Consider the following 20,183-nt stretch of genomic DNA (forward strand, 5'->3'; position numbering starts at 1 on the left):
TCCCTCCTCACCACTCAGAACAACTGCTCACATGTATGGGCCAATGATTGTCATGCCAGACCTGTTGCTGAGCACTGTACACAGACTGTCCTATTCAGTCTTCACAGTCAGAATCTAAACTGTACAAATGAAGAGCCTCAGAGAGGCTGGAGGAAGTGCTGTGGGAATCAGAGCTAATGAGCAAATGTGGACCTGAGTCCAGTGTGTCCCCCTTCAAAGGCTCTGCTCTGGGAATGTGGGCTCTTTTGGATCAGAAGCCCCAGCAAGGGGTATTTTCCTATCATTTTCCCTGCAGATATTATGACAAGACTGCTTATTTCAACCACATTCTTTTGGAAATAGGGGAGGCAGAGAGGTGATCCAGTGGGGGAACAAAGCTCCCATCTGACCCCAGATGCGGGTGAGGAAAGAGCAGGGGCCTAATTCTCAGGGACAGCAGAGGCTGCAGGAGTTTAATCCATTAGGCAAGGTGAGATTTGTATCAGAAGCCCTGGATCCGCCACCTCACAGCTCTCCAACCACTCATTCACTGATGTCTAATGAACTCTGCTTTGGTTCCTGCCATGTGCGGAAAGCCTCGTGTGGGCTGGGAGGGTGCAAACAGGGACAATCACCACATTTGATAGCTGTACAGTCACACTTGACTTTGCCCAGGCGTTCATTTACTGACTGCACACTGTAAGGGACAGAGCACCAGCGATCAGCCAAGCACAGCTAGGGACCTTGTGCAGTTCTCCACTACATTCCCACAGCCGTCTTAGAGAAAGGCATTCTTTTCTCCACTGTGCACACGATGAAACTAAGGCTCAGAAATGTGCGGTGACTTGCCCAAGGTCATCGTATGCTGACGGTGTCCACATGTCCACAATGCCCCAGGAAAAGCTGCATGGCAGTTCAGGGGGATCCTCTCCAGAGCTTCAGGATGACAGAGGCTGGGCACTGGGGCTTCTCTTTGTCCACCTGTCTCACACACAGACGCCATTCTCAGACACCAGGGAGGCGTGACTGAGCAGGACAGGTCACTGAAGGGGCCACACTCTCCTCTGCCCCCATCAAAGGAGCTCTCCTCTGCAGCTCAGGAATTCAGTAAACTCCTGCTGGAGAAGCCCCAGCACCCAAGAGACAGACTGAGGGAAGGAGGTGAAGCAGGAGAAGCTCCCCCAGCCTGTGCCCCGGCTGGGGTCTTTCTAGCCCACTCAAAGACAAAGAGGAAGCTGGAGGTGTGGTGTGCTCCAGGCTGTGGTGGGACATGACCATTAGGACTGAACTCGCCCCTTTTCAGCTTTAGGAATGCCACATCTCCTAGAGATAGCCCTGCTCCCTGCACAGAGGGCTTTCTGCACGTGAGAAGAAGGGGGAAGAGTGGATAAGAACCTACAGGCTGGAGCACTTGTGCCTCGGTCTGAAGGGACTGAAGTCATTTCCAGATGGAAAATGAATCTGCCTGTGACAGCAGAAGAGATGCTGCCCAGGACATCATGGGCCAAAGCTAAAGTAGCTTTAATTCAGTGGATTCACTGAGGCCACTGAACATTTCCTCGACTCACACCACAGCTGACCCTTCCAAGTACTCCAAAACCAATGCCAATGATTCTGTCAAGGTCTTATTTATTGACTACTTATTGTATGCCTAGAACAGTACCAAGCCTGTCATGTGATTGCACAGATACGCACAATTCAGAGAGGCAAATACCGTCTTTAGTCCCACTATATACAAAAGAAAATGAAGCTTTAGAAAAATTAAGGTATTTGTTCAAGGTCTCAGCTACTAAGTGACAGAAACCAGATCTAAGCATTAGCCTGTACTTTTAAGTGTCATTCTAGCCCTGCCCTTCCCTGATCTGCCATATACTAAATCAGTGGTTCTCGACCTCACCCACACATTGGAATCAGATGTCAAAGTACCACCCCAGAGATTCTTATTTAACTGGTATGGTATATGATCTGGGTATAGGGATTTTAAAACATTCCCCAGAGGAAGCCAATGTGCAGCTGAAGCTGGGAACCATTGCTTTAGATGCTGGAATGAGAACAGCCTCTCCAGGAAGACTTCTCTAATCATCATCACTCAACTGAGTCAATTCCTTTACTCTCAACCCCTGAACCACCATGTATGTACTGCAGTCCCCAATTAAACTCAATCAATAAAGGAAATGACAACTCTGTTGAAATAAAAGTATGGAGAAAGGATTCACTAATTAATAAATGGTGCTGGGAAATGTGATATTAATATGAGAAAAGCATTAGACCTCCATGTCACACCACAGCCCATAATACACTCCAGAGGAAGGAATAAGAAGAAATGAACTGAGCTGACTCTTACTTTCTTGACGTAAGGCATATAGGCGGGGTCTTTATTATAGGAACCATATTCATTCTCCACCTGCACAGCAATGATGGGTCCTCCATGTTTGTACTGGGGAAAAGAGATAATCAGAAGCTGAGTTTTTAGTGGGAACTGTATTAGCTAATTTCACCACACTTATCACCAACTACTGGCAAAACATCCCATTTGAAAGCAAAAGTCTCAAAAGGTTTGGTATATAGTTGAGAGTGACATCAGTTTGACATGGAATAGGAAGCTCCAGGTGACTGTTCCCCAAAAGAAACATCAAATAAACAAGTATATAATGATTAAAATAACTTTATAGGAGCTCTGGAAAAGAGTCAGATGTTTAAGCAAACAAGTGAACGTCCAATCAAGAAAAAGACACATTCAAAATAGTAGGAGATTTCATGGTGTTTTTGCTCTCCTTGCCCCACCCCCTCCCTGGCATACCACAGTGTAGTCAGAAGGAAGCATCCCAATTCCCAGTTCCCTCCCTCAGGACAGAAAAAGCAAAACTGAACTTGTTTGCAATGTTCTGGGCTTTCTTTGGGCTGCCCAGTGAACTAGTTTCTGTTTCATTTGACTTGGAGCTCAGACAGGAAATGTTGGCATGGTTTGGACCTCAGACTGGAAGCTGCATGTGAAAACTTCAGGGGGACTACAGACCCATGGATGCCTGGAGGCAAGGGATTACAGGCAGAGGAATATGAGAGAATATCTAAGGCCACAAGAAGAAGGTGGAGTGAGACTCTCTGGGAAATTAAGATATGTAAAAGCGGCCAGGGGAAACTTGGAAAAAAAAAGCACACACAGGCCGTACCCAGAAAATATCTGAGAAAATCTTAAGCCTTCACCCTGGGCTGATCTCAAGGCTCAGGAGCCCACTAAACAGTGAAAGTGTTCCCTGCCAGTTTACAAAGACTGGGAGAGGTGACTGTTGTTTCAAATGCCCAATTTTGAACGACAGAAACACAAGGCATGTAAGACACAGGGAAATATGGTTCATTAAAAGGAACAAAATAAATCTCTAGAAACAGTCTCTAAATAAACACACTCACTGGACTTACTAGACAAAGATTTTAAAACAACTGCCATAAGTATTCTCAAAGAGCTAAAGAAATCAAGAAAAGGATATATGAACAAAATAAGAATATCAATAATGAGACAGAAACCATAAAAAAGAACTAAACAGAAATTCTGGAGCTGAAAAATACAATATCCAAATAGAAAAATTTACCATAGGAGTTCAACAGTAGATTCAAACAAGCAGAAGAAAGAACGAGTGAACTTGAACACAGGTCATTTTAAATTATTGAATCTAAAGAGCAAAAAGAAAAAAGAATAAATAAAAGTGAAGAGAGCCTGAGGGATTTATGTAACATCAGTAAGAATACAAATATACTCATTATGGGAACCCCAAAAGAAGAAGAAACAAAAAGCAGATAATTTGAAGAAATAATAGCTGAAAACCTTTCAAATTTGAGGAAACATGGATATACAAATCCAAGAAGCTTTAATGAACTCCAAGAAGCTTTAATGAACTTCTAGTAGCTTTAACCCAGAGATGCATACCAAGACATACTACAATCAAACTGTCAAAAACTAAAGACAAAGAGATTCTTGAACAAGAGGAAAACAACTTGACATGTACAAAGGATCCCCAATAAGACTATCAGTGGATATCTCATCAGAAACCTTGCAGGACAGAGGCAGCGTGATGATATAGTCAAAGTGCTAAAGGAAAAACACTATCAACTGAGAATTCAAATCCAGCAAAACTGTCCTTCAAAAATGAGGAAGAAATTAAGATATTCTCACACAAATAAAAGGTGAGGGAGTTCATTACCACTAGACTTGCCCTACAAGAAATATTACATGGAGGGGAGTGACGTCAGCATCATGGCGGAGTGAGGTTTCCCGTGAATTCTTCCCCCGACAAGATACAACAAAAGCAACAGTCACAGACCAACAATGGAATCCCACACAGTGAAAACCTAGAGCGGAAGGATCCACAATGCCGCACATCTGAGAGCGGAACGTGCTGGGCCCCCGGAGGAAGTAGGGAGAGGTAAGGAGAACTCCGCTCCCTCCCCATCAGATCAGCGATCCCGGTCCGCACGGCTCCCAGAGAGGGGGGAGGGGCGGCCCTCAGCGGGGAAACCATGGCTCTTTGGACTCTCTCAGTGGGAAACTCCCGCACAGAGGACTCAGAGGAGCCACAGGGCTACCATCAACATCTGAGCACCCCAGAGAGCGGATAAAGAGGGTCAAACGAGAAGCCTCCCACGTCAGGGACCCAGAGGGCAAAAGAGAGAGCTCCCCCCTCCCTGCAACCCGGACTGTGCAGCTCGAACAGACCAGACCTAGCGATCCGAGGCAGACCTGATCAAACGATTGGACCCGTGGATCGCAGCGGGAAAAAAAAAAAAAAAAAACTGCGGATCGCAGCAGAAAAACCGGGGCAGAGCACAGGGGGCTTAAACTACACAGCCCTTTACCACCAGACAGTGGCGGCAGGTGGAAAGTGCAACCAGAGACTTCCAGGATGAGGAAAAACAAAACCAACACAGGAACCACAATGCAAAAATATATGAAATCACCAGACCAGAAACAAAATGACAAGCACCCAGAAATCAACCCCGAAGACACAGAAATCCATAAACTAAATGACAGAGATTTCAAAATAGCTATCATAAAAACACTCAACGAAATACGAGACAATACAGACAAACAATTCAATGAGATTAGGAGTTTCTTCACAAAAGAGATTGAAATCATAAAGAAAAACCAATCAGTGCTGATGGAGATGAAGAACACAATGGAAGAGATAAAGGAGAATCTGGAATCTTTAAAGAACAGAGCTGACAATATGGAGGAAAGAATTAGTACTTTAGAGGATAGGAATACAGATATACTCCAGATGGAAAAGGAGAGAGAACTAAGACTAAAAAAAATGAAGAAAGACTCCGAGAAATATCTGACTCTATTAGAAAATGTAACATAAGAATTATAGGTATTCCTGAGGGAGAAGAGAGGGAAAGAGGAACAGAGAGCCTATTCAAGGAAATAATAGCTGAGAATTTCCCAAATCTGGGGAAGGAGCAGGAAATACCAGTAAGCGAAGCCAACAGGACACCTATATATATTAACAGACAAAGGCCTTCACCATGACACCTAGTGGTAAGGCTAGCCAGTGTCAACGACAAAGAAACAATATTAAGGGCAGCTAGACAAAAACAAAAAATAACGTACAAAGGAACTCCCATCAGGCTCTCAGCGGATTTCTCAACAGAAACTTTTCAGGCTAGAAGAGACTGGAATGATATATTCAAAATACTAAAAGACAAAAACTTTCAGCCAAGAATACTCTATCCAGCAAACATCTTTCAAATATGATGGAGAAATAGTAACTCTCCCAGATAAATAAAAGCTAAGGGAGTTCATGGCCACGAGACCCCCACTACAAGAAATACTCAAGAAGGCCCTCAGGCCTGAAAAAAAGAAGAGAAAGGGAACACAAAGCTTGGAGGAAGGAGAAAAGTAGGTAGACAAAATCAGAGAAATAGTAGATCTTTACCGGAATAGGTTAGCAACCACTTAAATACTAAATTCAAAGATCAAAGGAAGAAATTCACCAAAAATAAATTTAACCTCATCACTGTAAACACACAGCCACAACACAAGATAGAATAAGGTATAACAAGAGCAACTTAGAAGGGGAAGAGGAAAGTGACTGAAGTGACTTAGTATAAGGAAATAGGAGGCTATCAGATAACGGACTGTCTCATACACAAGATTTTTTGCCCAAACCTCAAGGTAACCACTAAACAAATAATCAAAGCAAAACCACATATGATAAACAAAGAGAAAACTAGAAGAATCATAAGACAGAACAACCAAACGGAATTGGCAGTCCAAAACAAATGGGACAAGAAACAAAGGAAATGCAAAAGAACCAGAAAATAAGTGACAAAACAGCAACATTAAGCCCTCATATATCAATAATTACCCTAAATGTAAATGGATTGAACTCTCCAATCAAAAGATACAGAGTGGCAGGATGGATTAAAAAGCAAGACCCAACAATATGCTGCCTTCAGGAAACACATCTTAGCACTAAAGACAAGCACAGGCTCAGAGTGAAAGGATGGAAGACAATACTCCAAGCTAATGGCAAACAAAAGAAAGCAGGTGTTGCCATACTCATATCAGACAAAGTAGACTTCAAGATAAAACAGGTTAAGAAAGACAAAGAAGGGAAATATATAATGATAAAAGGGACACTACATCAAGAAGACATATCACTTATAAATATATATGCACCCAACATAGGAGCACCAATGTACATAAAGCAACTATGAACAAACCTAAAAGGAGAAATCAACAACAACACAATAATATAGTAGGGGATCTTAACACCCCACTTACAGCAATGGATAGATCATCCAGACAAAAAGTTAATAAAGAAATAGTAGACTTAAATGAAAAACTGGACGAGATGGACCTAGTAGACATATACAGAGCACTCCATCCAAAAACAGCTGACTACACATTCTTCTCAAGCATGCATGGAACATTCTCTAGGATAGAACATACGTTGGGAAACAAAGCAAGCCTCAATAAATTTAAGAAGACTGAAATCATAACAAGCATCTTTTCAGACCATAAGGCTATGAAACTGGAAATGAACCATGAAAAAAAAGCTGGGAAAGTGACAAAAATGTGGAGATTAAACAACATGCTACTGAACAACCAATGGATCATTGATGAAATTAAAGGAGAAATCAAAAACTATCTGGAAACAAACGAAAATGATAACATGCCATATCAAACCATATGGGATGCAGCAAAAGCGGTCCTGAGAGGGAAACTCATAGCAATACAAGGCCACCTTAACAAATAAGAAAAAGCCCTAATAGGCAACCTTAAATTATACCTAACAGAACTAGAAAAAGAAGGACAAACAAAGCCCAAAGCCAGCAGAAGGAGAGAAATAATAAAAATCAGAGCAGAAATAAATGATATTGAGACCAAAAAAACAGTAGAAAGGATTAATGAAACAAAGAGTTGGTTTTTCGAGAAGATAAACAAAATCGACAAACCCTTAGCCAGGCTTACTAAGAAAAAAAGAGAAAAGGCTCAAGTAAATAAAATTAGAAATGAAAGAGGAGAAATTACAACGGATACCTTGGAAATACAGAGGATTATAAGAGAATACTATGAGAAATTATATGCCAACAAATTGGACAATCTAGAAGAAATGGATAAATTCTTAGACTTATACAACCTCCCAAAATTGAACCAAGAAGAAATGGAGAATCTGAATAGACCAATAACAAGTAAAGAGATTGAAATAGTAATCAAAAATCTCCCAAAAAATAAAAGTCCAGGACCAGATGGCTTCTCCAGTGAATTTTACCAAACATTCAAAGAAGATTTAACACCCATCCTCCTCAAACTATTCCAAAAAATAGAGGAAGATGGAACACTTCCTGAATCATTCTATGAGGCCAACATCACCCTGATACCAAAACCAGACAAAGACAATACAAAGAAAGAAAATTACAGGCCAATATCGCTGATGAACATTGATGCAAAAATCCTCAACAAAATATTGGCAAACCGAATACAACAATACATTAAAAAGATCATACACCATGATCAAGTGGGATTTATACCAGGGCCACAGGGATGGTTCAACATCTGCAAATCAATCAACGTGATACATCACATCAACAAAACAAAGAATAAAAACCACATGATCATCTCAATAGACGCAGAGAAGGCATTTGACAAGATACAACATCCATTTATGATAAAAACTCTCAATAAAATGGGAATAGAAGGAAAGTACCTCAACATAATAAAGGCCATATATGACAAACCCACAGCTAACATCATACTCAACGGGGAAAGACTGAAAGCCATTCCTCTGAGAACAGGAACGAGGCAGGGACACTCTCACCACTCCTGTTCAACATAGTACTGGAGGTTTTGGCCAGAGCAATTAGGCAAGAAAAAGGAATAAAAGGAATCCAAATAGGTAACGAAGAAGTGAAACTCTCACTATTTGCAGATGACATGATTGTATATATAGGAAACCCTAAAGAATCTGTTGAAAAACTATTAGAAACAATCAACAACTACAGCAAAGTTGCAGGGTACAAAATCAATCTACAAAAATCAGTTGCATTTCTATATGCTAATAATGAACTAACAGAAAGAGAGCTCAAAAAGATAATAGCATTTACAATTGCATCAAAAAGAATAAAATACCTAGGAATAAATCTTACCCAGGAGGTGAAGGACCTATACAATGAGAACTACAAGACATTATTGAAAGAAATCCATGATGACATAAAGAAATGGAAAGATATCCCATGCACGTGGATTGGAAGAATAAACATAGTTAAAATGTCTATATTACCTAAAGCAATCTACAGATTCAATGCAATCCCAATCAGAATCCCAATGACATTCTTCACAGAAATAGAAAAAAGAATACTAAAATTTATATGGGGCGACAAAAGACCCCGAATAGCTAAAGAAATCCTAAAGAAAAAGAACAAAGCAGGAGGCATCACAATCCCTGACTTCAAAACATACTACAAAGCAATAGTAATCAAAACAGCATGGCACTGGTACAAAAACAGACACACAGATCAATGGAACAGAATTGAAAGCCCAGAAATAAAACCACACATATACGGACAGCTAATTTTCGACAAAGGTGTTAAGAACATGCAATGGAGAAAGGAAAGTCTCTTCAATAAATGGTGTTGGGAAAACTGGACAGCCACATGCAAAAGAATGAAAGTGGACCATGTGCTATCGCCATTCACAAAAATTAACTCAAAATGGATCAAAGACCTGAAGGCGAGACCTGAAACTATAAAACTCATAGAAGAAAATATAGGCAACACACTATTTGACATTGGTTTTAAAGGAATCTTTTCAGATGACATGCCTACCCAGACTAGGGAAACTAAAGAAAAAATAAACAAGTGGGACTTTATCAGATTAAAGAGCTTTTATAAGACAAATGAAACCAGAATCAAGATGAACAGACAACCAACCAGCTGGGAGAGAATATTTGCAAAACATACATCTGACAAGGGGTTGATCTCCATAATATATAAAGAACTCACACAATTGAACAACAAAAAAAGAAACAACCCGATCAAAAAATGGGCAGAGGAAATGAACAGACACTTCTCCAAGGAAGAAATATAGATGGCCAATAGTCACATGAAAAGATGCTCAACATCACTAATCATCATGGAAATGCAAATCAAAACAACACTAAGATACCACCTTACGCCTGTTAGAATGGCTATAATCACCAAGACAAAAAACAACAAATGTTGGAGAGGATGTGGAGAAACAGGAACCCTCATACACAGCTGGTGGGAATGCAAATTGGTGCAGCCTCTATGGAAAACGGTATGGAGATTCCTCAAAGAATTAAAAATAGAGATGCCCTATGATCCAGCCATCCCACTACTGGGAATCTATCTAACTCACCTGAAATCAACAATCCAAAGAGGCTTATGCACCCCTATGTTCATTGCAGCATTATTCACCATAGGCAAGAAGTGGAAGCAACCTAAGTGTCCCTCGACTGACAATTGGATTAAGAAAATGTGGTATATATATACAATGGAATACTACTCAGCCATAAAAAAAGACAAAATCGTCCCATTTGCAACAACATGGATGGGCCTGGAGCGTATTATGTTAAGTGAAATAAGCCAGAAAGAGAAAGACAAACACTGTATGATCTCACTCATATGTGGAATATAAACCAACACATGGACAGACAAAACTGGACTGTGGTTACCAGGGCAGTGGGGGTGGGGGGTGGGCACAAGGGGTGAAGGGAGTCATATATGTGGTGATGGACAAACAAAAATGTACAACCCAAAATTTCACAATGTTAGAAACCATTAAAACATCAATAAAAAAAAAAAGAAATATTACATGGAGTCCCTCAAGTGGAAATGAAAGGCATATGAACATATAAAGTTCTCTGGTAAAGGTAAATATGTAAAAACCAGTATTATTACAATATTAGTTTATAACGCCACCTCTTATTTTTTACAGGATTTAAAAGACAAATGCAAAAAAAATAATTATAAATCTATTTTAATTGGTACACAATATCTAAAGATGTAATTTGTGATATCAATAACATAAAGGGGGAACAGAGCTGTAAAGGAGCAGAGTGTATATGATTGAAGTTAAGTTGGTATCAATATCAGATAGAATGTCATAACGTTAGGACAGTATATGTAATCTTCATGGTAAACACATCAAAAATATCTACAGAATATACAGGAAAGGGAATCAAAACCTGTCACTACAAAAAATCAACTAAATACAAAGGAAGGCAGTAATGGAGGAGATGAGAGAGAAAAAAGCTGTAAGACATACAGAAAACAAATAACAAAATGGCAAAAGTAAATGCTTCCCTATCAGTAATTACTTTAAATGTAAATGTATTAAACTCCCCAACCAAAAGACATAGACTTGCAGAATGGATTAAAAAATCAGTACCCAACTATATGCCATCTACAAGACACTCACCTTAGATCTAAGGACACACACAGGTCGAAAGTGAATGGATGGAAAAAGATATTCCATGCATATAGTAACCAAAAGAGAGCAGGGGTGACTGTACTAATATCAAACAAAATAGACTTTCAGTCAAAAACTGTTAGAAAAGACAAAAAGGATGTTATATTATATATATGTACATATATACATACATACATATATTATATATAATGATAAAACTGTCAATTTAGAAGATATAACAATTATATATGTGCCAAACACCAGAGCTCCAAAATATATAAGGAAAATATTTACAGAATTAAAGACAAAAAAGACAGCTCTATAGTAACAGTAGGAGACCTCAATACCCCATTTTCAATAATAGATAAAATAACCAGACAGAAGATCAATAAGGAAAGAGAGGACTTGAAAAACATTATAGACCAATTGGAGCTAGCAAATATATATACAACACTCCATCCAACAACAGCACAATGCACATTTTTCTCAAGGGCACACAGAACATTCTCCAGGATAGACCATATGTTAGGCCACAAAACAAGTTTTAATAAATTTTTAAAAGATTGAAATCATACAAATTATCTTTTCCAATCACAACAGAACAAAACTAAAAACCAGCAGCAGAGAAAACTGAAAAATTCACAAATATGTGGAAATTAAATGACACATTCTTAAACAACCAGTGACTCAGGAAAGAAATCACAGGGAAATTAGAAAATATACTGAGACAAATGAAGATGAAAACACAATGTAACAAACTTATAGGATACAGTGAAAGCAGTGCTACAAAGGAAATTTATAACTATAAACACATTAAAGAAGAAAGGTCTCAAGTCAACAACCTAACTTTTCACCTTAAGAAACGAGAAAAAGAGAAACTAAACCCAAAGGTAGCAGAAGGAAGAAAGTAATAAAGATTAGAGCAGAGCTAAAAATAGAGACTAGAAAAGCAATAGAGAAAAATCAACAAAACCAAGAGTTGGTTCTTTGAAAAGATCAACAAAGTTGACAAACCTTTAGTTAGATTAACTTCAAAGAAGAGAAAATATTCAAATAACTAAAAATCAAAAACAAAATCGGAGATGTTGCTACCAATTTTATAGGAATAAAAAGGATTATAAGAAAGGAATATGAAAAATTGTATGCCAACAAATTGGATAACCTAGACGAAATAGACAAATTCTAGAAACACACAACATGCCAAGACTCAATCACGAAGAAACAAAAAATCTGAGATCTGTAACTAGTAAGGAGATTGACACCAATTCTTCTCAAACTCTTCCAAAAAATTTGAAAAAGACTGGACACTTCCAAACTCATCCTATGAGGTCAGTATTACCAAAGTCAGAAAAAGACTCTGTAAGAAAAGAAAACTATAGACCAATATCCCTGATGAACATTGATGCAAAAATCTTCACCAAAATACTAGCAAACTGAATTCAACAGCATATTAAAAAGATTATACACCATGAACAAGTGGGATTTATTCCTGAATGCAAGGATAGCTCAATGAAAATCAATGTAATACACCACATGAACAAAATGAAGGGAAAAAAAAACCACGTGATCATCACAATTGATGCAGAAAACGATTTGACAAAATTCAACTTGCTTTCATACTAAAAACACTCAACAAATTACGAATACAAGGAAACTATCTCAACATAATAAAGGCTATATATGAAAAGTCCACAGCCAATCTCATACTCGATGGTGAAAGACTGAAAGCCTTTCCTCTAAGATTAAGAAAAAGACAAGGATTCCTGCTTTCACCACTCGTATTCCACATAGTATTGAAAGTTTTAGCCAGAGCAGTTAGCAAAAAAAAAGAAATAAAAGGCATCCAAATTGGACAGGAAGAAGTAAAATCATCTGTGTTTGCAGACAACATGATCTTATGTAGAAAATCATAAAGATTCCACACAAAAAAAACTATTAGCACTAATAAGCAAATTCAGAAAACTTTCAAGATACAAAGTCAGTGCACAAAATATTCAATTCTGTTTCCATACACTACCAATGAACAATTCTATTTATAATAGCATCAAAAATAAGATACCAATAAATGGAAAGACAACCTGTGTTTATAGATTGAAAGACTTAATAGTGTTAAGATGTCAATGCCACAGTGATCTACAGAGTCAGTGCAATTCCTATCAAAATCCCAATGATGTTTTTGCAGAAATAGAAAAATCCAACCTAAAATCTGTATGGAATCTCAAGGGACCCTGAAGAGCCAAAAACAATGCTGGAAAACAACAGAACGAAGATGGAGGTCTCACACTTCCTGATTTCAAAACTTACTATAAAGTAACCAAAACAGTGTGGTACTGGCATAAAGACAGTCATATAGACCAAAGGAATAGAATAGAGGCCAGAAATAAATTCACACAAGTATGGTCAAATGATTTTGAACAAGAGTGCCAAGACCATTCAATGGAAAAGAATGGTTTTCTTCAACAAATGGTGGTGAGAAAACTGGATATCCACATACAAAAGAATGAAGTTGCACTCTTACTTTACACTGTATACAAAAATTAACTCAAAACAGATCATAAGCCTAAAAATAAGAGCTAACACTATAAAACTCTTAGAGAAAAACACAGGGGAGAAGCTTCATGACATTGGGTTTGGCAATGATTTCTTGGACATGGAACCAAAAGCAAAGGCAACAAAAGAAAAAATAGATACGTTGGACTTAATCAAAATTAAAAACTTCTGCGCGTGAAAGGACACAATCAACAAGAGTAAGAAGGCAATCCTTGGAATGGGAGAAAATATCTGCAAATCACGTATCTGATAAGAGATTGATACCAGAATATCTAATGAACTTCTACAACTCAACAACAACAAAAAACAAACAACCCAATTGAAAAATGAGCAAAGAATCTGAATAGCTATTTCTCCAAAGAAGATATACAAATGGCCAGTAAGCACATGAAAAAATACTCCACATCAATAATCATTATGGAATTCAAATCAAAACCACAATGAGATACCTAACTTTACACCTAGTTAGGATGACTTTTATCAAATAAACAGAAAATAACAAGTGTGGGCCATGATATCAAGAAATTGGAACTTTGTGCATTGCCCATGAGAATATAAAATGGTGCAGCTGTGGAAAATGTATGGCAGTTCCTCAAAATATTAAACACAGACTAACCATATCATCCAGCAATACCACTTCTGAGTTTATATCCAAAAGAAGTGAAAACAGGGACTCGAACAGATATTGTACCCCCATGTTCATAGCAGCATTATTCATAATAGGTAAAAGCAACCTAACTGTCCATTAATGAATGAATGGATAAACAAAATGTGGTATATGCATACAATGGAATATTATTCAGCCTTAAAAGGGAAGGAAATTCTGACACATGCTACAAAATGAAGGATATTATGCTAAGTGAAAGAAGCCAGTCGCAAAGGGACAAATACTGTATGATTCCATTTATATGAGGCCCTATTCATAGTGGTCAAATTCATAGAGACAGAAAGTAGAATGGCGGTTGCCAGGGACTATAGAGAGGGGAATGGGGAGTTAGTGTTTAACGGGCAGAGTTTCAGTTTGGGAAAATGTAAAAGTTGCGGAGATGGGTGGTGGTGATGTTTGCACAACCATGTGAATGTACTTAACACCAATGGCGTGTACACTTAAAAATGGTTAAAATGGTAACTTTTATGTTATGTACATTTTACCACAATAAAAAATAAAATAATTATGTTATATCCAGAAAAAAAATTGTTTTGATAGGTTTGGTATGCCATTTCCCTGTTTAAGAATACTTTTTTTTTTTTTAATTTTATTTATTTATTTTTCCCCCAAAGCCCCAGTAGATAGTTGTATGTCATAGCTGCACATCCTTCTAGTTGCTTTAAGAATACTTCTGAGCCACATTCCTGGCATGACCTTCCCGACTGCCCCCACCCCTACCTCTACCACCCAACCTACTACAACATGCTGAATCCTCTTGGTAATCCCGTCTTCCTTGCAAAAATCTAGGCCAATAATTTCCTAGCTTCTTGCTTCTTTCATAATTAGGGCTGCCAGATTGAGTAAAAAAAAAAATACAAGATACCCAGTTACACTTGAATTTACAATGAATAATTTTCTATATAAACAGTGAATATTTTTTTTGAGGGAGATTGGCCCTGCACTAACATCTGTTGCCAATCTTCCTCTTTTTCGTTTTTCTCCCCAAAGCCCCAGTACATAGTTGTGTATCATAGTTGTAAAGTTGTAGCTTTTCTACATGGGACACCGCCTCAGCATGGCTTGATGAGAGGTGAGTCAGTCCTCGACCAGGATCCGAACCCTCGAACCCCAGGCCGCCAAAGAAGAACACGTGAACTTAACTGCTATGCCACGGGGCCAGTCCCAACAATGAATATTTTTTAATGTAAGCATGTCCCATGCAATATCTGAGTCATATTTATACTAAAAAATTATTCCTTGTTTATCTGAAATTCAAACTTAACTGAGTGTCCTGTGTTTTATTTGCCTACCCTACAAATGATCAAACAGTTCCTTTGATCTATGTGTGCTGTGAATATTCCAAACCATTGACTCAAGAGCAATTTTTATGGATGTACTAATTTCTCAGTGTCACTCTCCTTGTTTTTACACAAGCAATTGGGTTAATTATTCCCATTTCTGCTTTTTTATTGCTTCCAATCATTACATGCAATGTTAAGATACTTTCTCATAAAAATTCATTTTAATACATATGTTTTGAATAATAAATGTGTCCCGTGCAGCACCTTTTTAGTAGCAGAAGGATGTGCCTTGAAAAGCCATCAATTGTAATTTTATAATTCCAAGAAGTCCTGCTGTCTTATAGGCAAGGGCCCGTCCGTATCCACTCCTCCTCATGTAGAACTGAACCATTGTGCTACTGGGACACCGACAGGTGGGTGTTTTCCAGTTATCAAGGCATCAAGTGTTGCAGCTCTGGCACTGTGCGGGGCAGTGTAAGCACTGTCCCTCCTGGGACAACACTGAAACAGACGTCTTTGAAAAGACCACCACTGCAAGCCCCTCCCGCTACAGATCTCAGGCGTGGGGATCTCAGGGGGGGCGGGGAGAATGTGTTCCTATGTTGAAAGGCACTGCGAGCCCCTTGGCCTGAGAGCTAACCTAGGACTCTTTACTCCCAGTAGGAAGACAGGTGACGATCATCAAAGAGACTGCTTGCTTTTACCTGGAGTGGCACCACCCTGGACATCAGGTGATCAAAATAAAGGTCCACTGCTTCGGTGAAGCCCTTGTACGTTGTTCTCAGCCTCATGCCAGAATCTTGGAGTAACCAGCTTGAATACAAAGGGGGGAGGGGGATTAGTTTCACTGTTTGTGGGACTGCTCTGGGCGGGGATGGTGGAGTGAAAGGAAGCAGCTTCAGAGTGCTCAGGAATGGGTCTGGAGCCCACTTCCACCCCGCCACCTCCACTCAGCCAGGAAGGCAGGAGTAGTTCCAGCTGAATGAGGAGCAAGCCCTACAGCTCAGGCCCTGCACTCCGCACTGCTTCCCACCCAAGGACGCCTGCACGGGCAGGGTTTATCTCCAGCACACGGCTCTAGGTCTAGCTGCTAGTCAAGAGGGAGAAAAGCTTTTCACTGGACACCAGAACCAGTTTTCAAGCATTTACTATACAATCTCATTACAAAAGGGTGAAGACAAAAGGATTAGGAATCACTGGGACTGGAGAAGGACACAGACGCAACCTTTCAGTGTCACCCAGAAAAACCAGCCTGAAGCAGAGGCTGAGAGGCTAATCTGGCTTCCCCCACTCTGGTCCAGCTGCTCTCCATGCTGACCTGGCTGGCTCATTTGCATCAGCCTCATCAGCCATTAAGAGCTCAGCTGAGCAAGAGTAAGTCTTCCCACAGCCCCTCTGTTGTGACCACATTCCCCAGATGAACACGGAGCATTAGTTCCAGAGCTGGAGTCAAGGTATTTCTCCTTCTCACCTGAAATTCTGAGAAAACACTTACATTTTCTTACAAAAGGCTCTGATACTTCTCTTGCCCTGCTTTGGAAGTCCTGAACAGGGTCAGAAAATTATCATTTTATGTTAGATAAAAATGGATGAGGAGAGAGCGGTCTCCTCTAGACTGACACCTCCATGTTCCATCTCACGTGGAACAAGTCTGGTTTCTCATCCCCACTGGGATCCTGCCAGTGTCCCAGAGCCCCCAGCTCGGCCACCCCAGGGTGCGCCCATGTACCCTTCTTCCATGCGACCAGGACCTGAATGGACAGGAGTGGCACAGGGGAGGTCTGAGTACTGGGGCTCCCCACCACTTCTGAGCTAAGACTTAAATCCTGTCCTCCTCTGTGCCCGCTCCAGCTAAGCCTGAGGACATTACTGACACAGATTTCTAATCCCCAGGTGTTGGGGAGGCCACTCTGGCTGTGTGCACAGCCTTGTTGGCACTCTTGCCAAGCTGCACAGCACAGCAACAGAGAAGTGATCCCGGGCAGTGGAAGAGATGAAGACAGATCCTGCCTGTGCTCCCCAGGGAAGGGCTGGGTCATGCTGGAAACAAGAGAGAAAACATGGCTGAGGCTGGTGGCTCTGCTGTGAGGTGAGGCCATTCCCACAGGAGAAGGCATGACAAACAGGATCAGCCTTCTTCCCTCTTGGGATGGCAGGGGGTGGGGGGAGAGTGTGTCTAACCATCTGGAACACTGTGAGGAAGGGAAAGATTATGCCTATTAACGAGAAAATCTCGTTGCCGGAAATTAATGGCAATAACGATGAGGATGAGGAATGAATGTAGTGCCAGGTGATTCTGGTCCAGATTTCCACTCTAACCACAGAGCACTCTACTGACCTCAGCGGAAACTACGCATCCTAAGATAATTCATTAGGTCCTGAGATTTGAAGATAAAAGATAAAACAAAAAGAATAATTTGTTTCTCTTATACTTTAACAAAATACTTGGACTTAAAAAGAAAATGCTTGGTAACATCCCTAAAAAACATGCAGGGCAGGTTTGATTTTTCCCATTTTTTAGACAGGGAAAGTAAGGTCCAGAGAAGAATAATGGCCTGACTGAGGTGCCAGCCCCACAGTAGAGCCCTGATGAAGTGAACTGCCTGCGGATGGCCAGCCCTGATCCTGCAGCTTGCCATATAAAAACCACATGGAATTTGACAGGGGCAATAACTGTAACATCATTTTAAATGACCTCCATTGGATGCCACTTATTCTAAAAACGAACTTAAGTACAGAATGAAAAAATATACTTTAAAAGCAAAATAAACCTACATTTGTGATTAGCGTTTTGCACAAGCACAGAGGCCAGCTCAAGCTGCACCTGGAGCCTCTCACAGCCCCACTCACCTGGGCAAGCCCCCGAGGTCGATCTCACTGCAGATGTAGGGGCCTGGACGCAGAATCACCCACAGCCCGATCTCCGCAGCAGTCAGGACAAAGGCCCTAGGGAGGTCAAGGTCAGCAACTCTCACGCCCTCAGAGTGGAGGGCGAGGCCCAGCCAGCACACACCACATCGCAGGGTGGCGGAGCTGCCAGCTCCTCTCCTCGCTTGCCTTCCTCGCCAACCAGGGAGACTGGGGTGAGTGAAGGGGAGGCCGCAGCCCCTGCCCCCAGCAGAGTAGGGAATCCCTACACCAGCTCCCAGCCTAGGACCGTCTGCACAGCCCCACTGGGGCATGAAGAGGAGGGCAGCAGACAGGGTACAGGGGGGCCCTAACAGTGAACCTGACCCCAACTGCCTTGCCACCCCAGAGGGGCAACCCCTGTCCCAGCCCAGGTGGCTGGGCCACACTGCAGAATGGGGTCGACACTTGGGATTAGGCACCTCTGGGCTGCAGTGAGAGGTCTGGGCTCAGAGGAGGCAGGCCCAGACCCCGGGAGTAACAGGGTCAGGGCTGCAGAGCGTCTGCTGACCTTGACCTGGATGCAGAGCCTTTCCCACTGTCCTGAGAACGAGGCTCCAGACCCTGGTCTCTCTCTGGTTCTCGAGCAGAGCCAAGATGCCCCTACGGCTCCTAATCAACCCCAAGGAGCTACCTCTCTGCCTCCCACCCCAGGCCAGGTCACAGAAGCAGCAACAGCACATACTCCAGGTCCAGGTTCCCAGAGAAGTCAAATCTGCCTCTTTCTGGCTCATGGAGGTTCCACGGAACGTAGCTGTAATAGGAAAGATAATTATAGGCCGAGCTTTTCATTTATTCCACTTCAACTCTAAGATTACCTTCTTTATCCCTAAAACCCCTTATGATGGTTGAAGATGTATTTCTTAAGTACGTCATCTTAATGACGTCAGGACTAGAACCGAGAACTAACTGAAGAGATCTAGGAGCCTTAGTGAATCCAGGGCAGGTCCCTGGGGGACTGATACCTCAGCTCCTTAGAAGAAGGGAGAAAAGGCCAACAAGATTGGGGTGAAGCATGAGATCTGACCACAGGTCAGCCTGAGTGTGTGCTCCCCTTTCCTCCCTCCCTCCTCATCTCTGCCTCTCTCTCCTCATTGTAGAAAAAGAAGTAACTTCATAGAAAAACAGTTAAAAGTACAGTAAGAGAAAACCTTATTTACCAATCCTGTTTTTACTGAAGCATCCAGAATTTCAACCTGTAACAGAATAGAGGTTCTAACTCTAAAGAGAAGATAAGGAAATGAAGTAAGTTCTTCAAGGAACCCAACTCAAGATGCAGAAGGGATGGAGTGACGTGTGATAGCCATGACAGCTGCTCCTCTCCTGGCCTCCCACCCACCCCGGCTTCTAGTGGCCCCCCACCAGCTGCAGAGTGGACACAGATAAAGTGCACAGGGCTTGCTTGCCTCCTATTCACACTCAAGAGTTTCATATTGAAGGAAATAGAGATTATCCCGCTTTTATAAGGCAAAGGCTCCCCCTGCAGTGTTCCTACATGCTCTGGGAGTCCTGTCATGTGTCAGAGTACCCCCAGGATCAGAACTTACATATGCAAATAAATGGACCCTTTAAGTAATCCTTCTGGAGAATTACACACACTTGTGTCAACCTTGCTGTGGTAGCTCAGAACACTCCTGTGACTCTTGTTAGAAATTGTCTTCAAAGCCAGTTCATAAACCAGCCAAGAAAATCCATGTCCTTGATTTGTAATCACATAATTTTGCCTGAAATTTGAATAACCCAGCCTGATAACCCATTTTATTTCATAGACTTGGATCCAAATATCTTTTGGAAATTCTGAAAAATAAATCCACAAAATGATGAAGATTTTTCACAACTGAGCATATTTTTTAACTGATTTGCACATTCA

At 40.9% G+C, this 20,183-nt stretch overlaps 1 protein-coding gene across 7 annotated transcripts in view; it reads right to left on the reverse strand.

Annotated features, from left to right (window-relative positions):
• Window positions 1-20,183, reverse strand: part of LOC131408230 (beta-galactosidase-1-like protein 2) — a 60,512-nt gene that overhangs the window by 18,693 nt on the left and 21,636 nt on the right. For 6 of the 7 annotated variants that reach the window (XR_009220727.1, XM_058544763.1, XM_058544765.1 and 3 more), the window contains 4 exons: window positions 18,999-19,067; window positions 18,257-18,352; window positions 16,111-16,219; window positions 2,324-2,416 (listed from right to left, as the gene is read on the reverse strand). Coding sequence is in view for 6 of the 7 variants with exons in the window: in XM_058544763.1 (XP_058400746.1) it covers window positions 2,324-2,416; window positions 16,111-16,219; window positions 18,257-18,352; window positions 18,999-19,067 (367 nt within the window). In the remaining variant the exon portion in view is untranslated. The remainder of the gene's footprint in view (window positions 1-2,323; window positions 2,417-16,110; window positions 16,220-18,256; window positions 18,353-18,998; window positions 19,068-20,183) is intronic. The other variant, XM_058544764.1, reaches the window with a different exon arrangement.

The sequence above is a fragment of the Diceros bicornis genome, chromosome 7, assembly GCF_020826845.1.
Source record: "Diceros bicornis minor isolate mBicDic1 chromosome 7, mDicBic1.mat.cur, whole genome shotgun sequence".
In the NCBI taxonomy this organism is placed as follows: domain Eukaryota; kingdom Metazoa; phylum Chordata; class Mammalia; order Perissodactyla; family Rhinocerotidae; genus Diceros; species Diceros bicornis.